Below are 24987 nucleotides of genomic sequence, written 5' to 3' on the forward strand. Positions count from 1 at the left end.
GGGCAGCCCTGGGCCAGCCTCTTTGCAACGTGGGGATAAGAGACCTGACTTTGGGGGAACAGGAAGGCCTGCACCCATAGTTGGAATAAAGCCTTGCTGAGCTGGAACATATCAGGCGCTCGATAAAGGTGGCCCATTAGTCACCACACGCCCGGAAGGATGGTGGTGCGTGCACGTGTGCTGTTCCATCGGTGGTGAGAAAAACCGAGGTCCAGAGATGCCAGGTGAGCGTCAGAGCTGGGATCCTGCTCACGGCTGGCTGGCTTCCAGGGCAGCGCCCCCAGGCCGGCCTCCTCTGCCCCCGACGTTCCAAGCAAGGAGGCCGTCACAGCCCCGAAGCCCCCACAGCCCCGAGGAACCCCCGGGACCCCCAGGCTCCCGCCCACTGAGCAGTTACGGGGCATTTGTGTTAACCACCCCCCTCAGGATGAGTCAATGGCCTCCCGCTCTCCAGCAACACAGGCCGGTGTATGGAAAACGGGCTTCGAAATTGTCATATGGGAGGAAATGAAAACTATCAATAAAATGTAGACTCTACAAGGCCCTGGTTTAATTCACAACCCCATCTTCTCCCCTCGCTGGTTCACAACACAACATCACTCATGGTCTCCAAGATGGAGAAGCCCCGTTTCTGCAGAAAGAAATGTGTCCTGTGCCGCGACCCGTGACATACCCGCCACCATCCATCACCAGCTCCGAGAGAGAAGGACGGTTAAAATGCACAGCGACCTCCCCGGGACCAACGAGGGAGCGTGTCTGGGTTTTAAGGTTGCTAATGCGGGAGTGAAAGGGGATTCGCAGACTCACTTTGTCTGTGTCCTGCAGGAAAAGCCCAGCCAGGGTCTGAAGGGTTGTGAGGAGCGCCCCAGCCGTGAGGATGCAGACTGGACGCCAGCAGGACCAGGTCTGGCGTCTGCCTCTCCTATCTCTTCTCGGCCGCTCGCCTCTGACCCTCGGGTGGAATCTCCACTCTGCCCACCCCTGAGCTCACAGCCCCAGACCCAGACTGCAGTTTCAGAAAGTGACCACTCCGTAAAGTAGTCATTTTTTATTTCTAATTTTTGGCTTGCAGGATTTGTCAGTTCCCTGACCAGGGATGGAACCTGGGCCCTTGGCAGTGAGAGCATGGAATCCTAGCCACGGAACTGCCAGGGAATTTCCTAAGATGTTTCTGTATGCATGTATGTAGTCTTGGCCACACTGTGCAGCACATACGATCTTATGGGACGATCCCAACCAGGGATACAACCTGTGCCCTGCATTGGAAGTGCAGTTTTGCCCACTAGACCACCAGGAAAGTCCCTCCCTAAAATATTTAAATCAGTGCTATCCTGAGACTTGAAGTCTTCAAAGCTCCCATTTGGCCAAATACATAGTTCTCTAAGTAATAATGAGAGATCATTCAACAATTACTTTTGACAAGACGTTCTGGTTCTGGCCATGGTTCTGACATTCAGCAGGTCGGGGAGGCAGTCCCTGGGAGCAGAATTAGGAGGCAGCTTGGTGGGGTGACGTCTGGTATACCTGAAGTGGGCCCCTTGGTGGGTGGCAGTCCTAAACTGTCACATGCCACCTGCTGGAGGAGCAGGAGAAGGGTCCATGTCCTGAGCTGTGTTCCCCGGGTCCTCAGGCCACAAAGGAGAGTGGACCTGAGACAGGGGTGAGGGGACACAGCGGACGCCAAGGTGAGGCCTGGGAGGAGGGGGTGGAGGGCTGGTCCTCAGGGAGGGAACCCCGAGGTCTGCTCTCCCTGGGTGCCCCAACTGGAAAAGACACGGGCTCACCCAGACTCGGACCAGGACTTAACAGCAGGTACAGCCTGGTCTCGGCTTGTGGAGGGCAGGTCATGGGACTTCTCAGCATCCCTCACTGCGTGAGAGCCGGTTCCTACGAGAAATGTCCTCGGATGCTATCTCCATACAGCCTATCGGCTGTGTCTCTGGGGACCCTGACCAAAACGCTGCCTGTGTGAGACGTGCATGTGAGCGGCGTGGCCCGGATTTCTCAGGGAACATAAAAGTGATGCAAGAGACTCCCCTCTGGCCAGCTGCTGGGCGTGGGGCCGCTCGCTTCTGAGTTTGGCAGAGGTTTGCTGCTTTTGCTGAGCAGTAGCATAACGGCGTCATTGGTTAGTAAAGCAATCCGTATAATTCCGGCCTATGCTCTTTATAGACACTGCCTGGTGGCTACTCAGAGCACTCGGGTGATGCTCAGACGGCTGTGCCATGTGCATTGGCAAAGCACTGGTGGGTCCTTTCTGCTGCAGTTTTCAGGCTATGAGCACAGCCCTGCCGAGCCCGCCACACACCGCGGGCCCTCAGGAAGGCCGGCGCAGCAGCGCTCCCGGGGACCAACCACCCCGCAGCGACTCACCTGCCACCTGCAGGATGCCGTGTCGGGCCACGTCATAGAAGGGGTGGTTCGTGCTCAGCTCGGGGTCCGGGCCAGCCGGGGGCACCACGGAGGATGCCACCGAGGGCCTTCTTGCGGCACCCAGGGCAGCGGCTTCCTCCTCATCTCTCTGCAGCTCTGTGGCAGACGGCAGGGTTAGGGGAGGGTCACTGCATTCCTCAGGAAGGAGGACAGCGAGGGAGCCGCCTGAGGCCTTTTAACAGGACACGCACCTCGCCTTGCTGTGCATCCACTATGCACCCACCCTGTGCACCTACTACATGCCTACCTCTGCTGTGCACCCACTATGTGCCCATCTCTGCTGTGCACCCACTATGTGCCCATCTCTGCTGTACACCCACTATGCACCCACTCAGTGTGTACCCACTACATGCCCATCTCCGCTGTACACCCGCTACCTGCCCACTTGCTGTGCACCCACTATGTGCCCATCTCTGCTGTACACCCACTACGTGCCCACTCGCTGTGCACCCACTATGTGCCTGTCTCTGCTGTGTACCCACCACATGCCCAGTAGTGTGTACTCACTATGTGCCCACCCGCTGTATGCCCACTTGCTGTGCACCCACTATGTGCCCACTCAGTGTGCACCCACTATGTGCCCATCTCTGCACCTGCTCAGTGTACACCCCATGGAAAGAGTAAAATGAGTAAAACAAACCCGGGGGCTGGCTGCTGTCCTCCGCACTGACAGCAGGGGTAACTGAGGCTCAGAGGAGAGAATGACCCTGGGGTCACAGGGTGTGGCCTGAACCCGATTTCCCAGCTCCGAATTCTGACTTGGGCCCTTCCTGAGAGATGCTGACACCGGTGGCCGGCAGGAGGCCGTGGCTGGGGTGAAGGGCAGTAGCTGGGGTCCCTGTGCCACGAGGCAGGAAGAAAGGGCTGCCTTCCGAAGTTTAGTTTTAGTACAGAAGGTTCCTTCATATGAAACAAATCCAGGTTCCTTCAGAAATGTTTTCAGTTGGAAAAGGAGCAGGAACTTCACATTTTGGGTGAGGGCAGACTTCAGTCTCCAGGTACACTGGATGAATAGTGTGACCACGAAATTTCATTCTACCCAGAAACCCACGATGGGACCTCGTTTGGAAACAGTGTCTTTAGAGACGAAATGAATTAAGGTGAGGTCACATTGGATCAGGGTGGACCTTAAATCCAATGCCATGTCCTTACAAGAAGAGGAAAGGGCTCCCCTGGTGGTGCAGTGGTTAAGAATCCTCCTGCCAATGCAGAGGACACAGGTTCGATCCCTGCTCCAGGAAGATCCCACGTGCCTCCAGGCAATTAAGCCCGTGCCCCACAGCTGCTGAGCCCCTGCACCTCAACTACTGAGGCCCACACACCTAAGCCTGTGCTCCACACGCGAGCAGCCACACCAACGAGCGGCCCACACACCCTAACAAGGAGTGGCCCCTGCTTGCCGCAAGTAGAGAAAGCCTAAGAGCAGCAGTGAAGACCCAGCACAGCCAAAACTCAAAATAAATAGATCTTAAAAAAAAAACAGAAGAGGAAAGGACACAGAGCCCCAGAGAGAAAACCGCCAATCTCCTCCTGGGATGGGGCTGGAAGAGAGCATAATGTACCTATTTCGGCCAGCTCCTCCAGGTCCAGCCCAGACATGCTCTGCTGGGGCGTAGGGCAGCCCGGAGGCACCGTCTGGACGCTACCTCCCGAGGATCCTTCCGACACCCTGAGGGAGAAGCACATTGAATCGGCGAACGTTTAACGCAGGATTGCCGAGCGTGAGGAATAAAGGAGCACCTTTCACATGGCCTGCTTGCTCTTCAATTTCCCTCTTTGACAAAGAAAAAGCAGCCACCTCCTAGTCGCCTAGACCTCACGTCACTTTCGTGTTTGGCTTTCAACCTGCCCAGCGCACCCCCTTTACCCCCGACCCGTGGGAAACTTGCCCCTCGACGAACCACGTGAGGTCCTGGGAGCTGGACCCCTGGACGGTGGCATCCACCCCACGTTTGGGCTCCTATATCTGACCTCATCCTTTGCAGGTCCTGCCCACTGATGAGTGCACGTGGACAGGGCACCCCCTGCCCAACAGCCCCCTGTCCCAGGAGAGCAGGACAGAGGGCAGTGGAGGGGAGAAGGGATGTGGAGAGAGAACAGCACCTCCAGGGCCAACACACTTCGAGGACAGCATCTTTGCTTCTTCACCACCGCCTCACAGATTCACACGCTCACTCCTGTACCCGCTTTACAGAGAGGGCTACTGAGGCTGGCAAAGATCACTTGGAGCAGCGCATGGCTGCACAGCAGGTAATCACCACCAGCTAAGAGTTCGCCACCTGGTTATTCTGTGCCCTGGAGGCTGATGCAAAACCTGTGCAAGTCTTTACATTACTATCCGAACGGTGGAATATTATGGTACATAAAAAGGAATGAAGTACGGACACCTGGTACAACATGGGTGATCCTCGAAAATATTATGCTAAGTGAAAGGAGGGCATGGAACCCACCCCAGTATTCTTGCCTGGAGAATCCCCATGGACAAAGGAGCCTGCCCAGCTGTAGTCCGTAGGCTCACATAGAGTTGGCCACGACTGAAGCAACTTAGCACGCATGACAGAAGCCAGACCACAAAAGATGGCATGAGTCCACAGAATGAGTCCATTCTAGAAAAGTCTAGAGCAGGCAGACCCACAGAGACAGAGAGTAGGCCACTGGGTACTAGAAAGTGGGGGTGGGGGTGGGCAGAGATTAGGGAGGTGACAGCCAAGCAGAATGGACTCTTTTTGAGGTGAAGAAAATGTCCTAAAATTGACTATGGTGATGGCTGTCCATATCTGCAATTACACTAAAAACCACAGAACTATAAACTGGTAAATTATATATTTTGTGAATTATATCTTAGTAAAGGTGTTTTTAAAACTGAACAGTGCTAGGTGAAAATGGCATATTCAGTTTGGTCTAACTTTTGAGTAGTGAAAAGAAACAGGACATTGCTTTTTTATTTATTTATTTGTACTTTGTCGTGCCTCATGGCTTGTGGGATCTTAGGTTCCCTGACCAGGGACTGAACCCAGGTCCCGGCAGTGAAAACTGGTGAGTCCTAATCGCTGGACTGCCAGGGAAGTCTTCAGAACATTGTTTTTAAAATGCTGGCTTCTCTGAGTTCTAGAATTAGGATTTATAAATCCATTTATTTTTCCACGTTTGTCCCTCTTTCATGTTTGCAAAAGCCTGTATTACACTTAATATAAGGTTAAGTCATATAAACTACATTAATAAGGTTTTATGAATACAAAAACATTTTAAACCTTGACGTCTTAAAAAAAAAAACAAAACCCACTTAGTCGCTAAGTGCCATTTTCCACCTTATTTTACAGATGGGAGAACTGAGGCAGAGATCCGGGAGCCAGCCCCTGAAGGGCGGTGCTGTGGGACTCCAGGCCACTGGCCACAGATACAAAGAGCAGAGGGTCGGGGTGGGGGGCAAGGAGGGAGAGGCCAGCCCCGTCTCCAGGGGGACCCCTCAGAGCCAGCTCAGCGAGGCTGCACCTGCCCACTGTGGGGGAGAAGTCAGAGTCCGTGCTGGTCTGTGACAGCTGCCGATGGTCAAACACTGCAATCTAATCTAAAGTGAAAAAAAAAAAATCTGTATGCCCCAGACCCCACAGTTGCACACACGCAGCAGAGTGTGTGCATCCGTGTGAATAAGGGCGCGGGCTGGAGCATTCTGACCGCAGCACTGAAACAGCCCCAAACTGCAAACGGCCGGAGTCCACAGACGCTGAAGGCAGCTGTCGGTGTGGACGCGCGTCTCAGGGCGGAGGATGGTGTCGGGTTATTTGGAGAACGTCTTTACGCTCAGATGCTGAAACAGTCAGCAGGGGAGGCAGGAGGGCTGTATCACCTTCTAGGAGTTCAGCTAAGAGAGAGAGAAAGACAGAGAAAGCCCATAACGGATGGCACCAATTTCCAAATCAAGGGGAAAAGCATGTGTTTTCTTAAAAACAGCTGGAGACGGAAGGAGGGCAGGTGGGAGAAGCCTTTGCCTGGCTCCATCACCCCGTTTGTCAGAGAACAAAGCTGAGGCCCGTGAGGCGCAGTGGCTCGAGTCACTCAGGGCACCTCCCGGGACTCCTGTCTCAGTCGCGCTCTCCTGACGCAGCTGAGCCTGGGGTTCCCGCGTCTCCCCTCTGAGAGCTCTCCACAATCTGGGGGCCACGCCACCAGGGCCGGTTTCCTGGCGCCATTTCAACCAGCCTCCCCCCGGCCCCCTGCCGCTGTGAACCCTGCCAGCTGCTCCCCGGGGGGGCACTCTGCTGTCCCGGATGGCTGTGTGGCTTTGCCAAGGGTTGTGCCCTCTCTGGGCCGAGCCCAGCTGGCTGTGGGTGGAAGACCCTGGGCAGGGCACAGGGGGAGAGCCCATGAGAGGGGGAGGGGTGGGAAAGAGGGGCAGAGATCCCAGGAACAGGGGGGTGAGGGCTCATGGGTCCCTGGCACACCCTCTACAAGCCCATCTTCTCCATGTCGGGAACATAGGGCTGCCTTCCAAATCCTGCCTTCCCCAAGCTGGGGGGGGCCTGGGAGGGCAGCAGGGGTGAGCCCAGGCCTGAGCCCCTGTACCCAGGCCGGGCAGGGGGCCCTCGCCCCGCCAGCTGCAGTGAAAGTGGGAAAAGAAACTCAATCGTCTACACCCACAGCTCTGTACCCGCCCGGGCAGCTGGTCTGCTAGGAGCCCTGGCAGGGTGAACCTGGTCACCAGAGAGCCCGGCTGCCTGGCACAGGGGCCTGGGGGGCTGCAGCCCGTCCTGTGGGGGACTCGGGGCCACCCTCTCATTCCACTGACAGCTCATGACAAGCGGAAGGGGCTCCCGAGGTTTGAAGATGGGAGGGGGGCACCCTGTCGGCAGCCCACCCTGAGCGCCCGAGCTCCCAGCCCTGCGTGTCCACCTTGGCAGGCCATCCTGTTACAAACAGCTTGAGAGCAACCAGCTGAGGGCACTGGGGGGAAGCCGGGCACAGGGGTGCCTGATTGGAAACCCAGGGGCTGCTTCCTGGGGGCCCGCCCACCGGGGGAGGAAAGATCCAGAACATTCTTGCTTCAAAGCCTCGCGGGAGGCACTGACACCAGGGTGAGCCACCACGGGGCCCCAGGCCTCCCCCTTGGCCGCCAGAGTAGTGGGGTGGGGGGAGCTCCGGTCAACCCTGGAGCACAGCCTGAAACCCCAACCCTCCGGGGCCAGGAAGGCTTTGTTTTCCCTCCAGACTCTGCCGCAAAACCCAGAGTGCTTGTCACTCCTGCTTTTTCCTTTACAAGCTCAAAACCTTCACCCAGCCGCCTATCTCAAACAGCACAGGCAGCGTTATCGGTTTTGAAGTTTGGGCACCGGGGCCTGAGCGTGTCACACGCAATCCACGCTTTGTTGTGGTCAGGGAGGGCTGGGGGGAGGGTAACTGTCGGGCGGAGCGGGCCCTGCAGGCCCATAGCTGAGGGAAATAGAAGGCTCACCTGCTGTCATGGGCTGCTCCCCGGGCTTGGATCAGGGCCCGGGGGCCCACCTTGGCCCCCTGCTGCATGTGCTCAGGGGGACCCCACCCCATGTGGGACGGACACACGGCCAGGGCAGGGGAAGGAAGACCCTCCCGCAACCCACCCCATGCTGCCTAGGTGATCCTCAGGGAGGCCAGTGTACTGCTCCCATCAGGCCCCGCACAGCTGCTCTCCAGGCCCAGGAGCCCCAAGTGGCTCTGATGGGTCGAGAAGGCCCTTGGAGCTGTGGGTTCTGCACCAGCCTTGTGATGGTTGGTTTTATACGTTAGCTTGGCTGGGCTACAGTGCCCAGCTGTTTGGTCAAACATCAGCCTAGATGTTGCTGTGAAGGTGTTTGTGGATATGATTAACATTTACAATCAGAATCAGAAAAGGAGTACGCCAAGCCTGTATATTGTCACCCTGCTTATTTAACTTCTATCACCCTGCTTATTTAACGTCTATGTAGAGTATGTCATGCGAAATGCCGGGCTCGGTGAATCACAAGCTGGAATCAAGATTGCCGGGAGAAATACTGACAACCTCAGATGTGCAGATGAAACTAGTAATGGGAGAAAGTGAGGAGAAACTGAAGAGCCTCCTGATGAAGTGAAAGAGGAGAGTGAAAAAGCTGGCTTAAAATGCAACACTCAAAAAACTAGGATCACAGCATCCAGCCCCATCACTTCATGGCAAATAGATGGGGAAAAAGTGGAAACAGTGACAGATTTTATTTTCTTGGGCTGCAAAATCACTATGGATGGTGACTGCAGCCACGAAATTACAAGATGCTTGCTCCTTGGAAGAAAAGCTGTGACCAACCTAGACAGCTTAATGCAAAGCAGAGACATCACTTTGCTGACAAAAGTCCGTCTAGTCAAAGCAATAGTTTTTCCAGTAGTCATGTACGGATGTGAGAGTTGGACCATAAAGAAGGCTGAGGGCTGAAGAATTGATGCTTTTGAAATGCGCTGTTGAAGACTCTTGAGAGTCCCTTGGACTGCAAGGAGATCCAACCAGTCCATCCTAAAGGAAATCAGTTCTGAATATTCATTGGAAGGACTGATGCTGAAGTTGAAGCTTCAATACTTTGGCCACCTGATACAAAGAGCTGACTCATTGGAAAAGCCCCTAAGGCTGGGAAAGCCTGAAGGAAGGAGAAGGGGACGACAGAGGACGAGACGGCTGGATGGCATCACTGACTCAACAGACATGAGTTTAAGCAAACTCTGAGAGATACTGAAGGACGGGGAGCCTAGCATGCTGCAATTCAAAGGGTCACAAAGAATTGGACATGACTTGGTGGCTGAACAACAAACCTCACAAATGGACCGTTTCTCCTTGGTGGCAGGCGTCAGAGCACCAGCTCCATCACCCCCGGCCTCCCTCACCCTCCGCCTGGGTCCCCACATGTCTCCTCTCCTCCCTGGGCCTCTCACTGCCAAGCCCTTTCCCTCTGAGCCGGGAATCACAAACCCAGGTTGGGGGACATGGGCGCTAAGGTGCCACCAGCATCGTGAGGCTATGCCAGCTGGAGCTGCAGACCAGGGGCATCAGCACGCAAAAGAGGCTTCTGACCATGTGACGGCTCTAATTGTAATTCATAGCAAAATGGTTTGTTGCTATAAAAATATATTTGCACATTAGACAAATAGACTCTCGCAATTATCCTAATGCCGTAGTTACAAATTATCACCTACTTAGCTCGGGCAAACCAGTACCAGACCTAATTTGAGTGGTGCAGGCGATGTGTGGGGCGCACAGAGTGAGAGCCTACCCCCATATTTGCACAGCCCCACCCCCTGCTCAGGATGGGGGCGCTGATGAGAGGCTCTGTGCGGAGGGCGGGGTGGGCTCGAGGCCATCCAGCGCGGACCCCATATAGACAGGGAGGGCACCCAGGGAGAAAGGGGCTGGCAGGGTCCCATCAGGGCAGGGGTGCAAGTCCAGGCGTGAGGGGAGGGGCTGAGAGGGGGGCCACCACCAAGCTGGGACCCCAGGGTCTCGGGGTACACCCCATCAAGAGCAATTTTCACCCTTTTGTCTCAGCGATGTCACAGATTTACAGATACAGATCCCCACTACCCACTCTTCATCACAAACAACACCCCGGACGCTGGCGAGAAGGCAGATGTAGACTTCTCACAAGTAGCAGGGCCCGAAGCCACTGGAACCGGGCACGACAGCTGGGGGAAACACCCAAAGGTGGCGACAGCAAGGTCCCAATGAGCTGCGACCTGCTGCACGACGTTGTCAGAGGCCTGCCCGCAAGTGCCAGGGGCGCTGGGCTGAAGAGACAAGGTGGGGTCGGGTGGGGGTCTGCCGAGTGCTGCTGGGGCCGCCCACCCCCTCCTGTGGTTCTCGTAGACACCAGCCTCAAGCCTGGGGGCCGCTCCCCTCCCCAGCATCCCTGGCCCTGCCCTGGCACCCAGGTGCTCGCTCAGGTGTGCGCCTCTCACCTGCACGGCCCTCAGGGGCGCATCTCATGCCTCTGGGCTCCACCCCCGCTGTCTCTGCTCCAGCCACACAGGCCTCAGGCTTGAGCCTCAAACAGGTCGGGCTGTTCTTGCGTCAGGGCCTTTGCACTTGCTGTCCCCTCTCCCTGCAACACATCGCGACCGCAGGGAGTGAGCGATCCATATGGTTCCTGTTATGACCATTGGCTCAAATCCAAGTCAATAATTCAGGCTGAATTCAAATCTGCCTCCTCACTGGTCCCCTTGGAGGTGGGATCCACAGGGATAAACCTCCCCTCCACCTTCAGATCCTTCTGTATAGGAAGATTTGGTTACAGTTTAGCCAGGTCAAATAAAGACTTTCCCTTTGGAAGAGAAGCTATGACAAACGTAGAGAGCATATTAAAAAGCAGAGACAATACTTTGCTGACAAAGGTCCATATAGTCAAATCTATGGTTTTTCCGGTAGTCATGTACAGATGTGAGAGTTGGACCAAAAAGAAGGATGAGTGTCGAAGAACTGATGCTTTCAAATTGTGGTGCTGGAGAAGACTGTTGACAGCCCCTTGGACAACAAGATCAAACCAGTCAATACTAAAGGAAATCAACCCTGAATATTCACTGGAAGGACTGATGCTGAAGCTGAGGCTCCAATACTTTGGTCCCCTGATGCGAAGAGCCAACTCACTGGAAGAGACCCTGATGCTGGGAAAGTTTGAGGGCAGGAGAAGGGGACGACAGAGCACAAGACGGTTGGATGGCACCACCGACTCAATGGACATGAGTTTGAACAAACTCTGGGAGACGGTGAATTACAGGGAAGCCTGGAGAGCTGCAGTCCAAGGGGTCGAAAAGAATTGGACACAATTGAGCAACTGAACGACAATAATGCAGCCAGAGAGAAAAGCACCCCAAGTCCCGGGGGGTGATCAGGCCACCCGTACTTTCCAGAGCCAGGGACCTGGTTCTGCCCTCTCTGCGTCCGGTCCAGAGACCCCTCTGTACCCTGAAGTGTTGACCCCAGCCCCTGCGCCGGCACTGTGAGCAAGCAGAACAGAGGAAGAGTCAGGGGAACGGGCTCCAGTCCGGGTCACTCCTACTCAGGGGGCCTCCTCAATGAGGCCAGTCTGCCCCCTCAGACCCTACTTCCCTACCTGTGAAATGGGCACAAACCCTGCCCTCCACCAGTGCCACAGTGACGATCAAATAAAGTCCAGATGAGCCATCATTCTGAACGGCTGGGCACTCCAGAGGCAGTGAACACTAACGGTCACCAGGGCTATGCAAGCCAGGTGGTGATCAGAAGACAAGATTAATCTTACTCAGATCCTGATAAAAAATAACTTATTTACGGCCCAACTCTCACATCCATGCTGGAAAAACCACAGCTTTGACTCTGGACCTTTGACTATGAATATGGTCCATGACTATGGACCTTTGTCAGCAAAGTAATGTCTCTGCTTTTTAATATGCTGTCTAGGTTAATATGCTGTCTATGTTGGTCATTGGAGAAGGAAATGGCAACCCACTCCAGTGTTCTTGCCTGGAGAATCCCAGGGACGGGGGAGCCTAGTGGGCTTCCATCTATGGGGTCGTGCAGAGTCGGACACGACTGAAGTGATTTAGCATAGCAGGTTGGTCATAGCTTTTCTTCCAAGGAACAAATGTCTTTTAATTTCATGGCTGCAGTCACCATCTACAGTGATTTTGGAGTCCCCCAAAATAAAGTCTCTCACTGTTTCCATTGTTTCCCTATTTATTTGCCATGAAGTGATGGGACCAGATGCAATGATCTTAGTTTTCTGAATGTTGAGTTTTAAGCCATCTTTTTCCTTCTCCTTTTCACTTTCATTAAAAGGCTCTTCAGTTCCTCTTTGCTTTCTGACATAAGGGTGGGTCATCTGCGTATCTGAGGTTATTGATATTTCTCCCAGCAATCTTGATTCTAGTCTGTGCTTCATCCAGCCCGGCATTTCACATGATGTACTCTGCATATAAGTTAAATAAGCAGGGGAACAATATACAGCCTTGACGTACTCCTTTCCCAATTTGGAACCAGTCTGGTTCTAACTGTTGCTTCTTGACCTGCATACAAATTTCTCAAGAGGCAGGTCAGGTGGGCTGGTATCCACATCTCTTGAAGAACTTTTCACAGTTTGTTGTGATCCACACAGTCAAAGGCTTTGGCGTAGTCAATAAAGGAGATGTTTTTCTCTCTTCCTTTTTCAATGATCCAGCAGATGTTGGCAATTTGATCTCTGGTTCTTTTGCCTTTTCTAAATCCAGTTTGAACATCTGGAAGTTCTCGGTTCATGTACTGTTGAAGCCTTGCTTGGAGAATTGAGCATTACTTTGCTAGCATGTGAGATGAGTGCAATTGTGCGGTAGTTGAGCATTCTTTGGCATTGTCTTTCTTTGGGATTAGAATGAAAACTGACCTTTTCCAATCCTGTGGCCACTGCTGAGTTTTCCAAACTTGCTGGCATATTGAGTGCAGGACTTCCATAGCAACATCTTTCAGGATTTGAAATAGCTCAACTGGAATTCCATCACCTCCACTAGCTTTGTTTATAGTGATGCTTCCTAAGGCCCACTTGACTTCTCATTCCAGGATGTCTAGGTGGGTGATCATACCATCGTGGTTATCTGGGTCATGAAGATCTTTTTTGTACAGCTCTTCTGTGTATTCTTACCTCTTAATATCCTCTGCTTCTGTTAGGTCCCTACCATTTCTGTCCTTTATTGAGTCCATCTTTGCATGAAACGTTCCCTTGGTAATTTTTGAAAAGATCTCTATAGTCTTTCCCATTCTATTGTTCTCCTCTATTTCTTTGCACTGATCACTGAGGAAGGCTTTCTTATCTCTCCTTGCTATTCCATGAAAGTGAAAGTGAGAGTTGCTCAGTCTTGTCCGACTCTTTGCGACCCCATGGACTATATCTATACAGTCTATGGAATCCTCCAGGCCAGAATACTGGAGTGGGTAGTCTTTCCTTTCTCCAGGGGATCTTCCCAAGCCAGGGATCGAACATAGGTCTCCCGCAGGCAGATTCTTTATCAGCTGAGCCACAAGGGAAGCCCCAAAATACCGGAGTGGTAGCCTATCCCTTCTCCAGCAGATCTTCCCGACCCAGGAATCGAATCCGGGTCTCCTGCATTACAGGCAGCTTCTTTACCAACTGAACTATCAGGGAAGTCCTTGGAATATCACAAATTCTTAAGTAATCCATCAGCCCTCCCGCATACAATGCAAGCTGTTACAACAGCAAGCTGTTACACAGCTCCCCGACCTGGGAGCTCTGGGGACAAGGGTGGGAGCAGAGCCCTTCACAGCGGCCAGGGCCCGCAGAGGCCCCTAGAACTTGACCCCAGGGGGTCATGGTCCCGGAGGAGGTGCTTTCTGGAAGCCCCACACATGCCCCGCAGGTTCAAATCTTCCGCCCTCTGGCTTCAACCACCCGCAGCTTTTCTGTGGATGATAAATGCCCTGACCCAGTCCCCAGGAGGCCTCCTTTGTTTTCGTTTTATAACCAGGTAGGGGGAGAGAGTGGGCAGGTTCCCAGAAGGTTCTGGACTCCTGACCTGCCAAACCAGTTCCTTCTACGGAACAGCCACTGGCTCCAGCCGTCCAACTTCTTGTGCCCTGCTCTGACCAGGGTCACTGCAGAAAGAAGGGCTGGGGAACAGGTTTCAACCTAGCTCAGTCCCCACAGTCTTCCCTGGGTGTGGGGGGAGGGAGACGACTAGTCCTAAGAGGGGTAAAAGATGGATAAAGCTGCCACGCCGTGATTCAGGCACTCCATACAAATCACATTTGTTTCTTCCTCCCAGGAACCCCCTGAGTAGTTGACAGCACTGCCCGTATTTTACGGGGAAACCAGGGCGCGGGTGACCAGCTCCTGGCGAGCAACTCTTGGTCACTTGGCCGGGATGAGGGCTCAGGGAGGCAGGCACCAGCGGCAACTGTTGACCAGAGCACAGCCCACCTGCTCTGAGGCTCAGGACACCCTGCCTGCCTGGGAGGGGAGAAAACGGGGACCCAGGAAACTGGACAGAGGCCAGACCCAGCTGCCAGCAGCCTTGGGAGCCTCCAGGACTATGGCTGGGGCGGTGCCCTCCCCTGGGCATCTCCAAGGGCATCCCCGCGCAGAAGGAAACCTCCGATGTGCCCTGGGCGGCCAGGGAAGCCCCTGGATACACCCATCACATCTTCCTTGAGCATCAGTTTCAATCAAAAGATTGAAGGAAAAGTTAATTTACCTGAAAGGAAACTGAAAGCATTTCTTTTATCCCCAAGCTACTCTCACACAGACTTGAAGAGAAGTCACTGGAAGGCTTGGAATGTCATCCCCCAGGAGGCAGACCTCAGGGCCCTGGGGCTGCCCCTCCCTCTCCCTTCCCACCCGCTTGCCGCTGGGGAGGGCGTGGACGCTGCTGTTGCAGCATGCTAGGCTCTCCACTTTCTGCCTGGCCAAGTGACCTCAGAAAGTCGTCTAAACCTCCCTGACTCAGTTTCCTCATCTGTAAAAGGGGACAGTAACAGCCCCTGCTCGGGAGGCATGTGTGAGTGAAGAATAAGGCAATAAGTGAGCAGTTAGGGGACTTCCCTGGTGGTCCAGGGGTTAAGAACCCGCCTTGTAGTTCAGGGGACATGGATTCGATCCCTGGTTGAGAACTAAGATCCTGCAAGTCATGAAGCAACTAAGTCCGCGCACCGCAGTGAGATCCTGTGGGCTGAAAGCAAGACCCGAGGCAGCCAAAAGAAGAAAAAGCATGCAGGTAGGGCCTGAGAGCCTCAGCAAAGGTGAGTGTGACCTTCTGGGGAAGGATGGTCAAGGGCGTCACTTTACAGGTCAAAAGGCTGAGTCCCCAGGAGGGAAAGTGACCTGATCAAAAACTAGGTCCCTGCCTCCTCCTGGGGCTCCTTGTCCCCATCCTGCTGCTCCTGTGCCTCGGCGTCCCCACTGGTGAAAGAGGGTAAGGTCAGGAGGCGGGTGTGCCCGCCAGGCACCTCCAGGGTGGTGGAGCTCTTGCTGTCCCCTCTGTAACCATCCCTGAAAGCCTCTCTGAAAGCCACCATCCATGGTGTGCCCAGGACAGCCTCACATGGCACTGGCTTGTCAGAGAGATGCCAAGATCCATGGGATGTTTAGTCAAGTTTCCAGACCTCAAAACATCTCATTTCAGCACTCACTGATGGAGTGGCTGAAGATGTGGCATAGATAGACAATGGAATACTACCAAGCCATAAAAAAGAATGAAATAATGCCATCTGCAATGATACGGATGGACCAGGAAGGCATTCTGCTTTGTGAAGGACATCAGAACAAAAGACAAATACTGTTTTCACTTACTTGTGGCATCTAAATAGCAAACGAATATAACAAATGAACAAGCATCTCACGGAGGTTGCATTTCAGTGACTCGGTGATATCATCCAAGTGCATTCGTACTGCCCGCACTGCCCAGGTATGTCTACCCCCACCTCACACGTGACTTATCCCCAGACAACCACAGCCCGCCAGCTTCTGTGTGACCTTAGTGTGCATACTCTTTCCTGCCTACGTCTCACCCATTTCCCAACTCAATGGTCACCTCCTCCAGGAAGCCCTCCCAGACCTCCCACAAGCCTCTGGCTTCCCTATGTCACACAGAGGCTTGACTCGGAGTCCCCCTTGGGCAGGGACTGCAGAGGTGGGCGTCCACAAGGACTAGATGGGTTCAGGCCTGTGCACTGTATCTGTCTTCACCCCTCGGTCCCTGCTCTGCTGCTGGCTTGAGAAATGGCTTAAAGTCACCGAGTTAAAGCAGAAACTCACAAACAAGAGCCTAAAACCGCCGACAGAGACCAACCAAAAGATATCTGGTGGTGAGTCTTAGATTTTGAGTTCTCACCAAGACAAACGTCAACGCCGCATTTCACGGACAAGCCGCACAGTGCTCTTTGGAATCCACACAGCCCTCTGCCACAAAACCTCAAATCTGTGAGCTCCAGGCAGTCAAAGCCAGGTCCCACCCCGCCCAAAACTCAGGAATTCCTCCCCGCCCACCCTGCTTCCTTCTCCCTGGGAGCTCTCCACACAACTGGCCAGGCCCTGGGGAACCCAGCGCTGTGGACAGTGGCCCTGGGCTAGGGTTTGCGAAAAGGGAAGGTAACCTGGGGCTCTCTCCGAAACTGGCAGTTTGGGAGGCTGATTTAACTTCGGGGCATATTAAGTCTTGTTGTGGGGAGGTGGTGGGGGTCCATCCCCTGTGACCAGCCAGCGGTGACCACCAGCTGGAGCCCCTGAGCCTGAAGAGACTCAGCACGTGCTCTGCCTTAGTCTTCTCATCTGTGAAGCAGGTCAATGGCTCCCAAGTTCGGGATGAGGGAGCTGCTGTGCGGGCGATCGGGGACCCCGAATGAGGGGAGGAAAAACGGGGAGGTCGGCGAAAGTTTGGGCTGAGATGGCCCAACCAGAACAAACCCAAACAAGCAACCAGAACAAACCCAAACAAGAAAAGGCGGGAGAAGCGACGGGGCTGGGAGGGAGGTGGGGGACGGGGTGTAGGGAGGGGGCTGGGAGGTGAGGCGGGGTCGGGAGGGGAGAAGGGCGGGAGCGGGGGATGCGCGCGCGCGTGGAAAACGGGAGGTGGGGTGTGCGGGAGTGGGCGAGGGGCCGGGCCGGGCTGGGGCGATCGCGGCTCCCCGGGTACCGCGCCCCGCTTCGGCGTGCCCGCCGGAGCATTGGGCCGGGCCTCAGAGCCCGCGCCGCCTGCCCGCCCAGGCCCAAGCGGGCTCCCTCCCGCGGACACCCCGCCGCCTTACCTGACGCAGCCCCACGGGCGCCTCACCTGGGCTCCGCGACGCCCGGCGACTCACCTGGCCCCGCCCCGGACGTGGCTCCCGCGAGGCCGCGCCCCTCGCGCCGCCCCTCCGGCGCCATCTCCCTGGAGCTCAGGACTGGAGTGACCCAGGGTCACCGTGAGTTACCATTTCTGCGCATGGGCAGAGCCTCTGCCCCAGCCCTTCGCCGCTGTTCGGTCGCTCAGTCGCGTCCGGCTCTTTGCGACCCCGTGGACTGCAAGCTGTCCAGGCTTCCCTGTCCATCACCAACTCCCAGAGTTTGCTCAAGCCCACGTTCATTGCGTAGATGACGCCATGACCCCCTTAAAGTGAAAGTGAAGTCGCTCAGTTGCGTCCGCCTCTTTGCGACCTCATGGACTGTAGCCTACCAGGCTCCTCCGTCCATGGGATTTTCCAGGCAAGAGTACTGGAGTGGGTTGCCATTTCCTTCTTCAGGGGATCTTCCTGACCCAGGGATGAAACCTAGGTCTCCCGTATTACAGGCAGACGCTATACCATCTGAGCCATCAGGGAAGCCCTACTGATCCCCTGAGGCGGGGTGTCATATACTCAGGAAAGGCCCCTTAGCCCTGGAGGTGCCATTGAAGAGTCCGGGGCCCCAGGCAAGGGGAGGATTGGTCTTCTGATAGGATCGCATTCGAATCCAGAGGGCTTTCCTGGTGGCTCAAACAGTCAAGAATCTGCCTGGAATGCCGGAGACCCGAGTTCCGATCCCTGGGTGGGAAAGATCCCTGTAGAAGGGCATGCCAACTCCAGTATTCTTGTCTGGAGAATTCTGTGGATAGAGGAGCCTGGTGGGCTCCAGTCCATGGGGTCGCAGAGTCAGACACAACTGAGGGCCTAACGCTTTCGACTCTCATCCAGAGAGCAGTTCAGGAGCGGCATTCTAAAGGTGGATCTTTCTATCAGGCCGGGTGTCTGTCGCCCACCTTTCTGGCTGCAGCTCTGTCTCCACTGCCTCCCCGCCAGTCTCCCTGGTTTCTGAAGGTCAGTGCCCTCTCAGGGCTGAGTATGCATTTCTTTTCATCTCTACCCACTCCCCAGCCTCCGGCTTTCAAAACAGCCTATCACCAACTAAATGATGATCACCAGCTAACTCTCCTGAATCCCGACTCCTGTTTCTGGACGCCCACGTGACGTCTTCACATGCAGAACTTCGAAGGCAGCTCAAGCCCCACACGTCCACCTGGACTCCTCTCCTGGGTGTCCCACCTCCTTCTCCACCAGACCCTTCCAAACCGAGGGTGCATCCTGGGCTCCCCTTGTTCCCTCACCCTCCACGTGTGGTCCTAGGATGAGCCCTGATAGCTCTTCCTTGAAAACGTGTCACAACGCCACCACTTCTCTCCACCCACACTGGTCCAAGTGGCCCAGGCCGCCAGCATCTCTCACGTGGCCCAGGGCAGCAGCCTCTTTACCCATGTCTTGGTTCTGTACTTGCCCCCTTCCCTGGTATCAACACAGCAGCTCAGGTGGGGGGTGGGGGGTGGTCCTTCCTGAGACTCTGTCCTGCCCCCTCTTCCCCTCCTCCTCTCGGGAGGGAGGGGGCACAGTCCCAGGCTGCCATGCATGGAAGGTGGTGTGGCTGCTGGCAGCTCTGGGGTTGCGTGTAGGGGGCTCTGTGGCCCCCAGTGGCCAGTGTCCAGCCGCCAAGACAATCGGGTGTATTGACCCTCCCCATTTCTAGGGGGCGGGGGCATCTGACTGCAGAGGCCACACTGTGGTATCACCCTCTGCCACAGACTGGTGCAGAGTCCAATCACATGGGCCTTCACCAGGGTACAGCAAGCAGTTCAGGACACTCCAGTTGGTGGGATGGGCTGGACTTTGCCTGGAAGTTTGAGGAAGAAACAATTCCTGCTCTGTCTTTCCCTCTCCCCGACCCTAGATGAATAAGCATGGTGCTCCTGGGATAGCAAGCAGCTATCCTGGGACCGCAAAGAGATCTAGGCTTGGGATAAAGCAGAGATGGCAGGGACCTGGGTTCCTGGTGACCCTGTAGAGCCCCTGGATCAAACCTGGCTGAGGCCCACACTTCCTTGGGCATCAATAGATTTTCTTATTGTTCAAACTAGTTTGGACTTTCTAATTCTTATGACCAAAAGTATCCTCTGATAAAACATTGTTATGCTTTTTAACCAAATTGCAAAGAGTTTCTCTCCTTATAGCGCTAGCAGAACACCCAGGGAAGACCTGGGTGGCTGAGCCTGAGATACACGACCATTCCAGGGATAGGAAGGGGGTTAGACAGACCAAAACTTTATCCTCCCCAAGCTCAGGACAGCTTAGGGACTTCCCTGGGGGTCCCAGTGGCTAAGAAGCTCCCAGTGCAGGGGGCCCAGGTTCCATCCCTGATCAGGGAACTAGATCCCAGATGCCACCACTAAGAGTTGGCATGTCAGCTAAAAGACCCTGCATGGGGCAACGACGGCCCCACGTGCCGCGGTTAAGAACCAGCACAGACAAACCAATAAATATAAAGCTTCATGCAGTTGTGCTAACGGTAAGCATGAAATAAGTGAATACGGTTTAATATTAATGGGAACCAGTGCTTGGCTCTAAACTTCAGCTGTCACCCTTCCGAGGCGGGCCAGCACTATGAGGCTGTTTGCTGACTGCAGTATCTCCAAGTGTCCAGTCCTGTGTCCAGCACATGGTAGTCACTGTTCTCAATATGAATGAATGAATGACAACAGTTTCTATTGTCCCCCAAGCAGCTGCCTTTTTCTGTGCAAAGAATCTGTGACCATCCTGGCATGCGGGCTTGTTCACCTCTCACACCCCTAAAAGTGAAAGTGTTAAGTCGCTCGGTCGTGTCCAACTCTGTGTGACCCCATGGACTGTAGCCCGCCAGGCTCCTCTATCCGTGGGGTTTCTCCAGGCAAGAATACTGGAGTGGGTAGCCTATCCCTTCTCCAGGGGATCTTCCTGACCCAGGAATTGAACCAGGGTCTCTTGCATTGCAGGTGGATTCTTTACCGTCTGAGTCACCAGGGAAACACTTGCAGGTTATTATTTGTACCTTCCTTGCTCCCAAAGGACTTTGGAGGTGAGAGGACAGAGGGGTCCATGGTGCTGCCTGACCTCTAAGTCATGTGCACATATGAGCCCCTGGATGGATCGGGAAGGGGGCCTATTTCTAGGTCAAAACTCTTCTTCCCTCTCAAAACATGGCAAGGAAATGGAGGAGATGCCCCATGACTTACATGCTTGAAGGGTTTCAGCTAGTGTTTATGCTGCCTTTTGTGGAATATAAGCATCTTTTATTATCAAGGTAAGATCAGTCTCATGAAACTGGGACAATTTTCTGGTTCAAAAAGTGACTTTGGACAGAAGTAAGAGAAAACACCCCTCTCCCCTTCCCCGCTGGTCTATGACTAGCAATGTAATTTCATGGTATTAAGATGTGTCGGGGGGAATGCTGCCCTCCTCGCTTCTGTGTTTTGTGAAAATCTCATACAAATTCCACAACCACAGCTTAGTGATATTAAAACATATACAATAAAGCAGTCATACAGAATGATTCTGGGAAAAGAATGCAGGTGTGTCCCGCCATTCATAATAAAAGGCGAGAAGTAGAAAGAAACTGTGAGACCCACAGCAGCTCCCTTTTTGGTTCTTTCTTCTGTTTTTTTTCGCCAAGCACGTCTAATCAGTCACCCACCAGTTAGTCATTCCCTTTTGTAGCTGTTAACAATGACTCCTTGCATTTCAAATGCTTTGCGATAGAAAAGAACGAATAATAATGCAAAATGAAGGAATTACATCTGAATGGTATTATTCCCAGCTTTATTAAATTTGCTCTGTACAAATGTTTATGAAGTCGGAGAGTTGCTTTTCCCCTGAGCCGCAAATTCCACATTAATAAGTGCTGGGGGATGGGAGCTTGAAAGGAAGGAGGAAAGAAAGACCCCTCGTCGGTGGTCCTGGGCTTCTCGTTTGTTTTTTCCCCAAATTTAACTCTCCTTACCAGCTGCTTGAGCCGAGATGCAGTCTGCTTTGAATCCTACTAAAACCATGAAACCAAATTTCCCCACCAAGTGTGGACTCGGGCGTGATATCCAAGTCGAGCCAAAAGGCGTCTAGGAGTTCGTGTTCCAACCCTCCCCTTTATGGGCACAGACCAGCGAGGTGAAGGGCTTTATTTGCTGCCGTGCAGCCCAGCCAGGAACCCAAGCAAGGTTTCCCGACAGCCTGCCCTCCTGTCGTGTGCCCCGGTCCAAATTTTAAGCAAATGCGTTTGGTTGTTAGCGGTGACTGCACACTCAGCACACGCCCCCTGGTGTCTGCTGCCACTGTTTGGACCCAATTCTCAAAACCCTTTTGATTTACATCTGAGCAGGTCTCATCCTGATGTCTTTCTGGTGTCAGGGTGGAAGGCTGGTTGTGTCCTCTGACACTCTGCACCTTTCAAATGACTTTGCTGTGTGCAGACTCCCCACCGTATTAGTCTCTCCACCTGAGGTGGCCAGACCTAGGGGTTTACCCAGAGTCCTTTGCAACCAGGACCCTGACATTGACTAGACTCCACCGTTGTGACCTACACCATGAGAAAGAAGGCGGCCCTGCAATGTTTTATGGGAAAGGGAAGCCTCAGATGCCCAGCCGGGGCAGGGGGCGGGGAGCAGGGGACCTGCAGTGGATACAAGGTTAAGTCCTGGGACACGATTGCTGTTGGCGCTGGTGGCAGTTGTGAGTTTGACCCAGGATAACTGGTATGTTGTTATGTGCTGAGAGCACTTCCATGTAGTGGGAGTGATTTCTGGGGTAGGGGGGAGCTTCAGCCTGCAGCCACTTGAAGCAGGATTTTGGCTTCTGGCCAGAGACTGGAGTCAGGACGCAGCAGTGAGAACACTGAATCCCGGCCACTAGACTGGTGGCCAGGCCCTGCCTGTATGGCTTTGCAGAAAATGGGATTCCACAAAGAAATGGAGAATAGTGAAAGAAGTGAAGTGTTTATTAGAAGAGTGTGTGTGGATAGACACATGGTGGGCTGAGAGAGAGCAGCGCCCTTGTGGTAGCTGGAGGCACCTCCTTTGCTTGGTTCTGTTTTTTCGGCTTATCCCAGTGTCCTCCCCTGTCTGCATACACATCTCTTAGCCAAGACAGATTCTAGCAAAGAAGGCTATGAGTAATTTGACAGCGCTCCCTTTTGACCTCCAAGAAGCCTTCCTGCGCATATATAGTTGGGAATGTCTCCTTGACCTCGAGAATGAGAAATACGTGGTCTCTCATCTGGGCAGGGCTCAGCTCCTCCTCTTCATCTTGGAGTACCTGTCCACAGGGGACGAACTCCAGCTGTTCAGCCTAGGGCCCATCTATCTCCTGCCTTGGGAGCGTCTCTGAGTGGTAGAAGCATCTGTGTGGTAGGAGCATCTCTGAGTGGTAGGAGCATCTCTGTGCGGTAGGAGCATCTCTGTGCGGTAGGAGCATCTCTGAGTGGTAGGAGAATTTGTGTGGTAGGAGCATTTCTGTGCGGTAGGATCATCTCTGAGTGGTAGGAGCATCTCTGTGCAGTAGGAGCATCTCTGAGTGGTAGGAGCATCTCTGTGTGGTGGAAGCATCTCTGAGTGTTAGCAGCATCTCTGTGTGGTAGGAGCATCTCTGAGTGGTGGAAGCATCTCTGTGTGGTAGGAGCATCTCCCTGTGATAGGAGCATCTCTTGTGCCTTAGCAGCCTCCCTGTGCAATGGGAGCATCTCTATGGGGTGTGAGCATCCCTGTGCAGTGGCCACAGTAGTGGCAGCTTTTCCACCAGGCCTGTCATTTGCGATGGTTTGAGGCACTGTTCCTGGAAAGAAAGCCTCTAGCTTGGCCCTCCCCACCTCCTGACAACTACGTGTCTGCACTTGGTCGTTTAGTCAAGTCCAACTCATTGCAACCCCATGGACTGTAGCCCACCAGGCTCCTCTGTCCATGGGATTCTCCCTGTAAGAATATCGGAGGGGTTGCCATTTCCTACTCCAAGGGATCTTCCTGACCCAGGGATTAAACCCGTGTCTCTTGCATCTCCTGCATTGGCGGGTGGGTTCTTTACCACTGTGCTGCATGGGAAGCCCCAACATCTCTAGGAGTTCCCAACATCCTTTAACAAACTCCTCTGTGTAATATGCCAGAATCTGCTTCCGTGGCTTGCAAATAAGAGCCCTGCCTGGCTCTGCACCCTCCTATTTCAGACTACCCTGTCCCTCCTCCCCTGCCCAACACAGGCTGACATAAATTCCCACGGTGAAAAGAGTAATGTCAGCATGAGAAATATTTTTGTGACGATGTTGATGACACTTTACATTTTTATAGCTTTTTGCAGCCTGTTAAAGCAATTCTGAGCTCTCTGCAAACACATTCATCAATGAGAAGGGGTCTTGGGGCTGAAACCATCAGTTCATTCATCCATTATCACCTTCAGGTCAAAACCCATTAAGTGCGTGCTGGGCTGCATAGCCTGTCAACTGCACAGAGCTTCTTCGTGAAGGGTGCTTGGTAACTCGGGGTTCATCATCTACAGCCCCTGCTCTGTGTGTGTCCACAGCACACAGACGAGCAGAAAAACATCGCCAGTCACAAGATATTACACCTGGAAAGACCCACACTACAGATCGGGAATCTCGGCCCAATATGACATAGCAAGGTCATGACAGATTCAGGATCAGAACCCTGGGTCCTGGCTCTGCCCATGAGGGGTATGCAACACACGTAAATATATAAAACGCCGTCACCCAGTGTCAGCCTTCTCCCTACCCACAGACCACCCTCCTCTAGAGTGTTTGGGTAAGAGGAGTGTATCAGTCACGCCAGGTATGCTGCAGTAACAAACATCCCCGGTCTTGGGGGCTTACACCAACCTGGATCTACTTCTCATGCACGCTGCCCATCCACAGCCCCCTGAGAACCAGCCTACTCTAGCAGCCCCATCTGGATACTGCCAATCTCCACGCAGAGAAAAGGAGAGCTCTGGAGGATCTCTGCCTGGCAATGAAAAGATCCAGTGCCAAAGGGTCCCTTTGCTCAGAACTGGCTGGGCAGAGCTGGTCACAGCACACCACCCAGCCCCAAGGGGACTGGGAAATGTGGGCCTTCTGTGTGCTCGGAACCCGAGCACAGCTGGTATTGGGTGTAGCTCACAGCACGCAGACCCCCAGGATCTGGCTGAAATGCAGATCCAGCATCAGCAGGTGTGGGCCGGTCTGAGACTGCATGAGAGCAAAGGGAAGCGTGGTCAGGAGGGTCCCCTGGAAAACCTACAACCAACCAACTAACAAAACACAAAAATAGTGAGCCAGTCTCTCGAACCCCAGCCCTGGAGATGCAGACAGATGATCCACTGAATAAGGGTCCATGCTAATCAACCTTCAGTTAACAAGGGAACCAACACGTGCTGGGCACTGAGCTGTGGCCGAGGGCTCAGTGGGAACAGGGTAGGAGCCTTCCTGCGGCACGGGGCTGCCTTCTCATGGGGAGATAAGTTAATAATGAACTTATTTCGGCAGGAGGATCTCCCAAGAGCTCATGAAGCATCTCTTGGGCTCCAGGCAGCTATATTAATAGTTTTTCCACTGTCTCTCTCCACTCTGCTCTCTAAGACAACCACATGTAAGCTTCTGATTCCACAGTTCCTGTTTTCAGGTCTGAATTTCAGACTGACCAGTGTTGTGAATCTGTGGGGAAATGGGTGGCGGGGGAGGGGTGGGAGAGGAGACCATGGCTCAGGGGTGGGAGGCGGGCAGGTGATGGAGCAGACACAGGGCTACAGGCCGGCCTTGGCCACAGCTAGCCTGGAGCCTG

At 54.0% G+C, this 24987-nt stretch overlaps 1 protein-coding gene across 2 annotated transcripts in view; it reads right to left on the reverse strand.

Annotated features, from left to right (window-relative positions):
- The window catches only part of ARHGAP8 (Rho GTPase activating protein 8), a 50834-nt gene extending 33587 nt beyond the window's left edge, over positions 1–17247 (reverse strand). The window contains exons 1-3 of one of the 2 annotated variants that reach the window (XM_055564824.1): positions 17168–17247; positions 3996–4102; positions 2374–2529 (exon numbers count right to left, since the gene is read on the reverse strand). In XM_055564824.1, coding sequence (XP_055420799.1) covers positions 2374–2529; positions 3996–4032 — 193 coding nt within the window. In that variant the 5' untranslated portion in view covers positions 4033–4102; positions 17168–17247. Of the gene's footprint in view, positions 1–2373; positions 2530–3995; positions 4103–10362; positions 10473–17167 lie in introns of those variants that run through there. The other variant, XM_055564897.1, reaches the window with a different exon arrangement.
- Positions 17248–24987: the final 7740 nt, after the last annotated feature.

Source organism: Bubalus kerabau, chromosome 1 (assembly GCF_029407905.1).
Source record: "Bubalus kerabau isolate K-KA32 ecotype Philippines breed swamp buffalo chromosome 1, PCC_UOA_SB_1v2, whole genome shotgun sequence".
NCBI classification, from domain to species: Eukaryota; Metazoa; Chordata; class Mammalia; order Artiodactyla; family Bovidae; genus Bubalus; species Bubalus kerabau.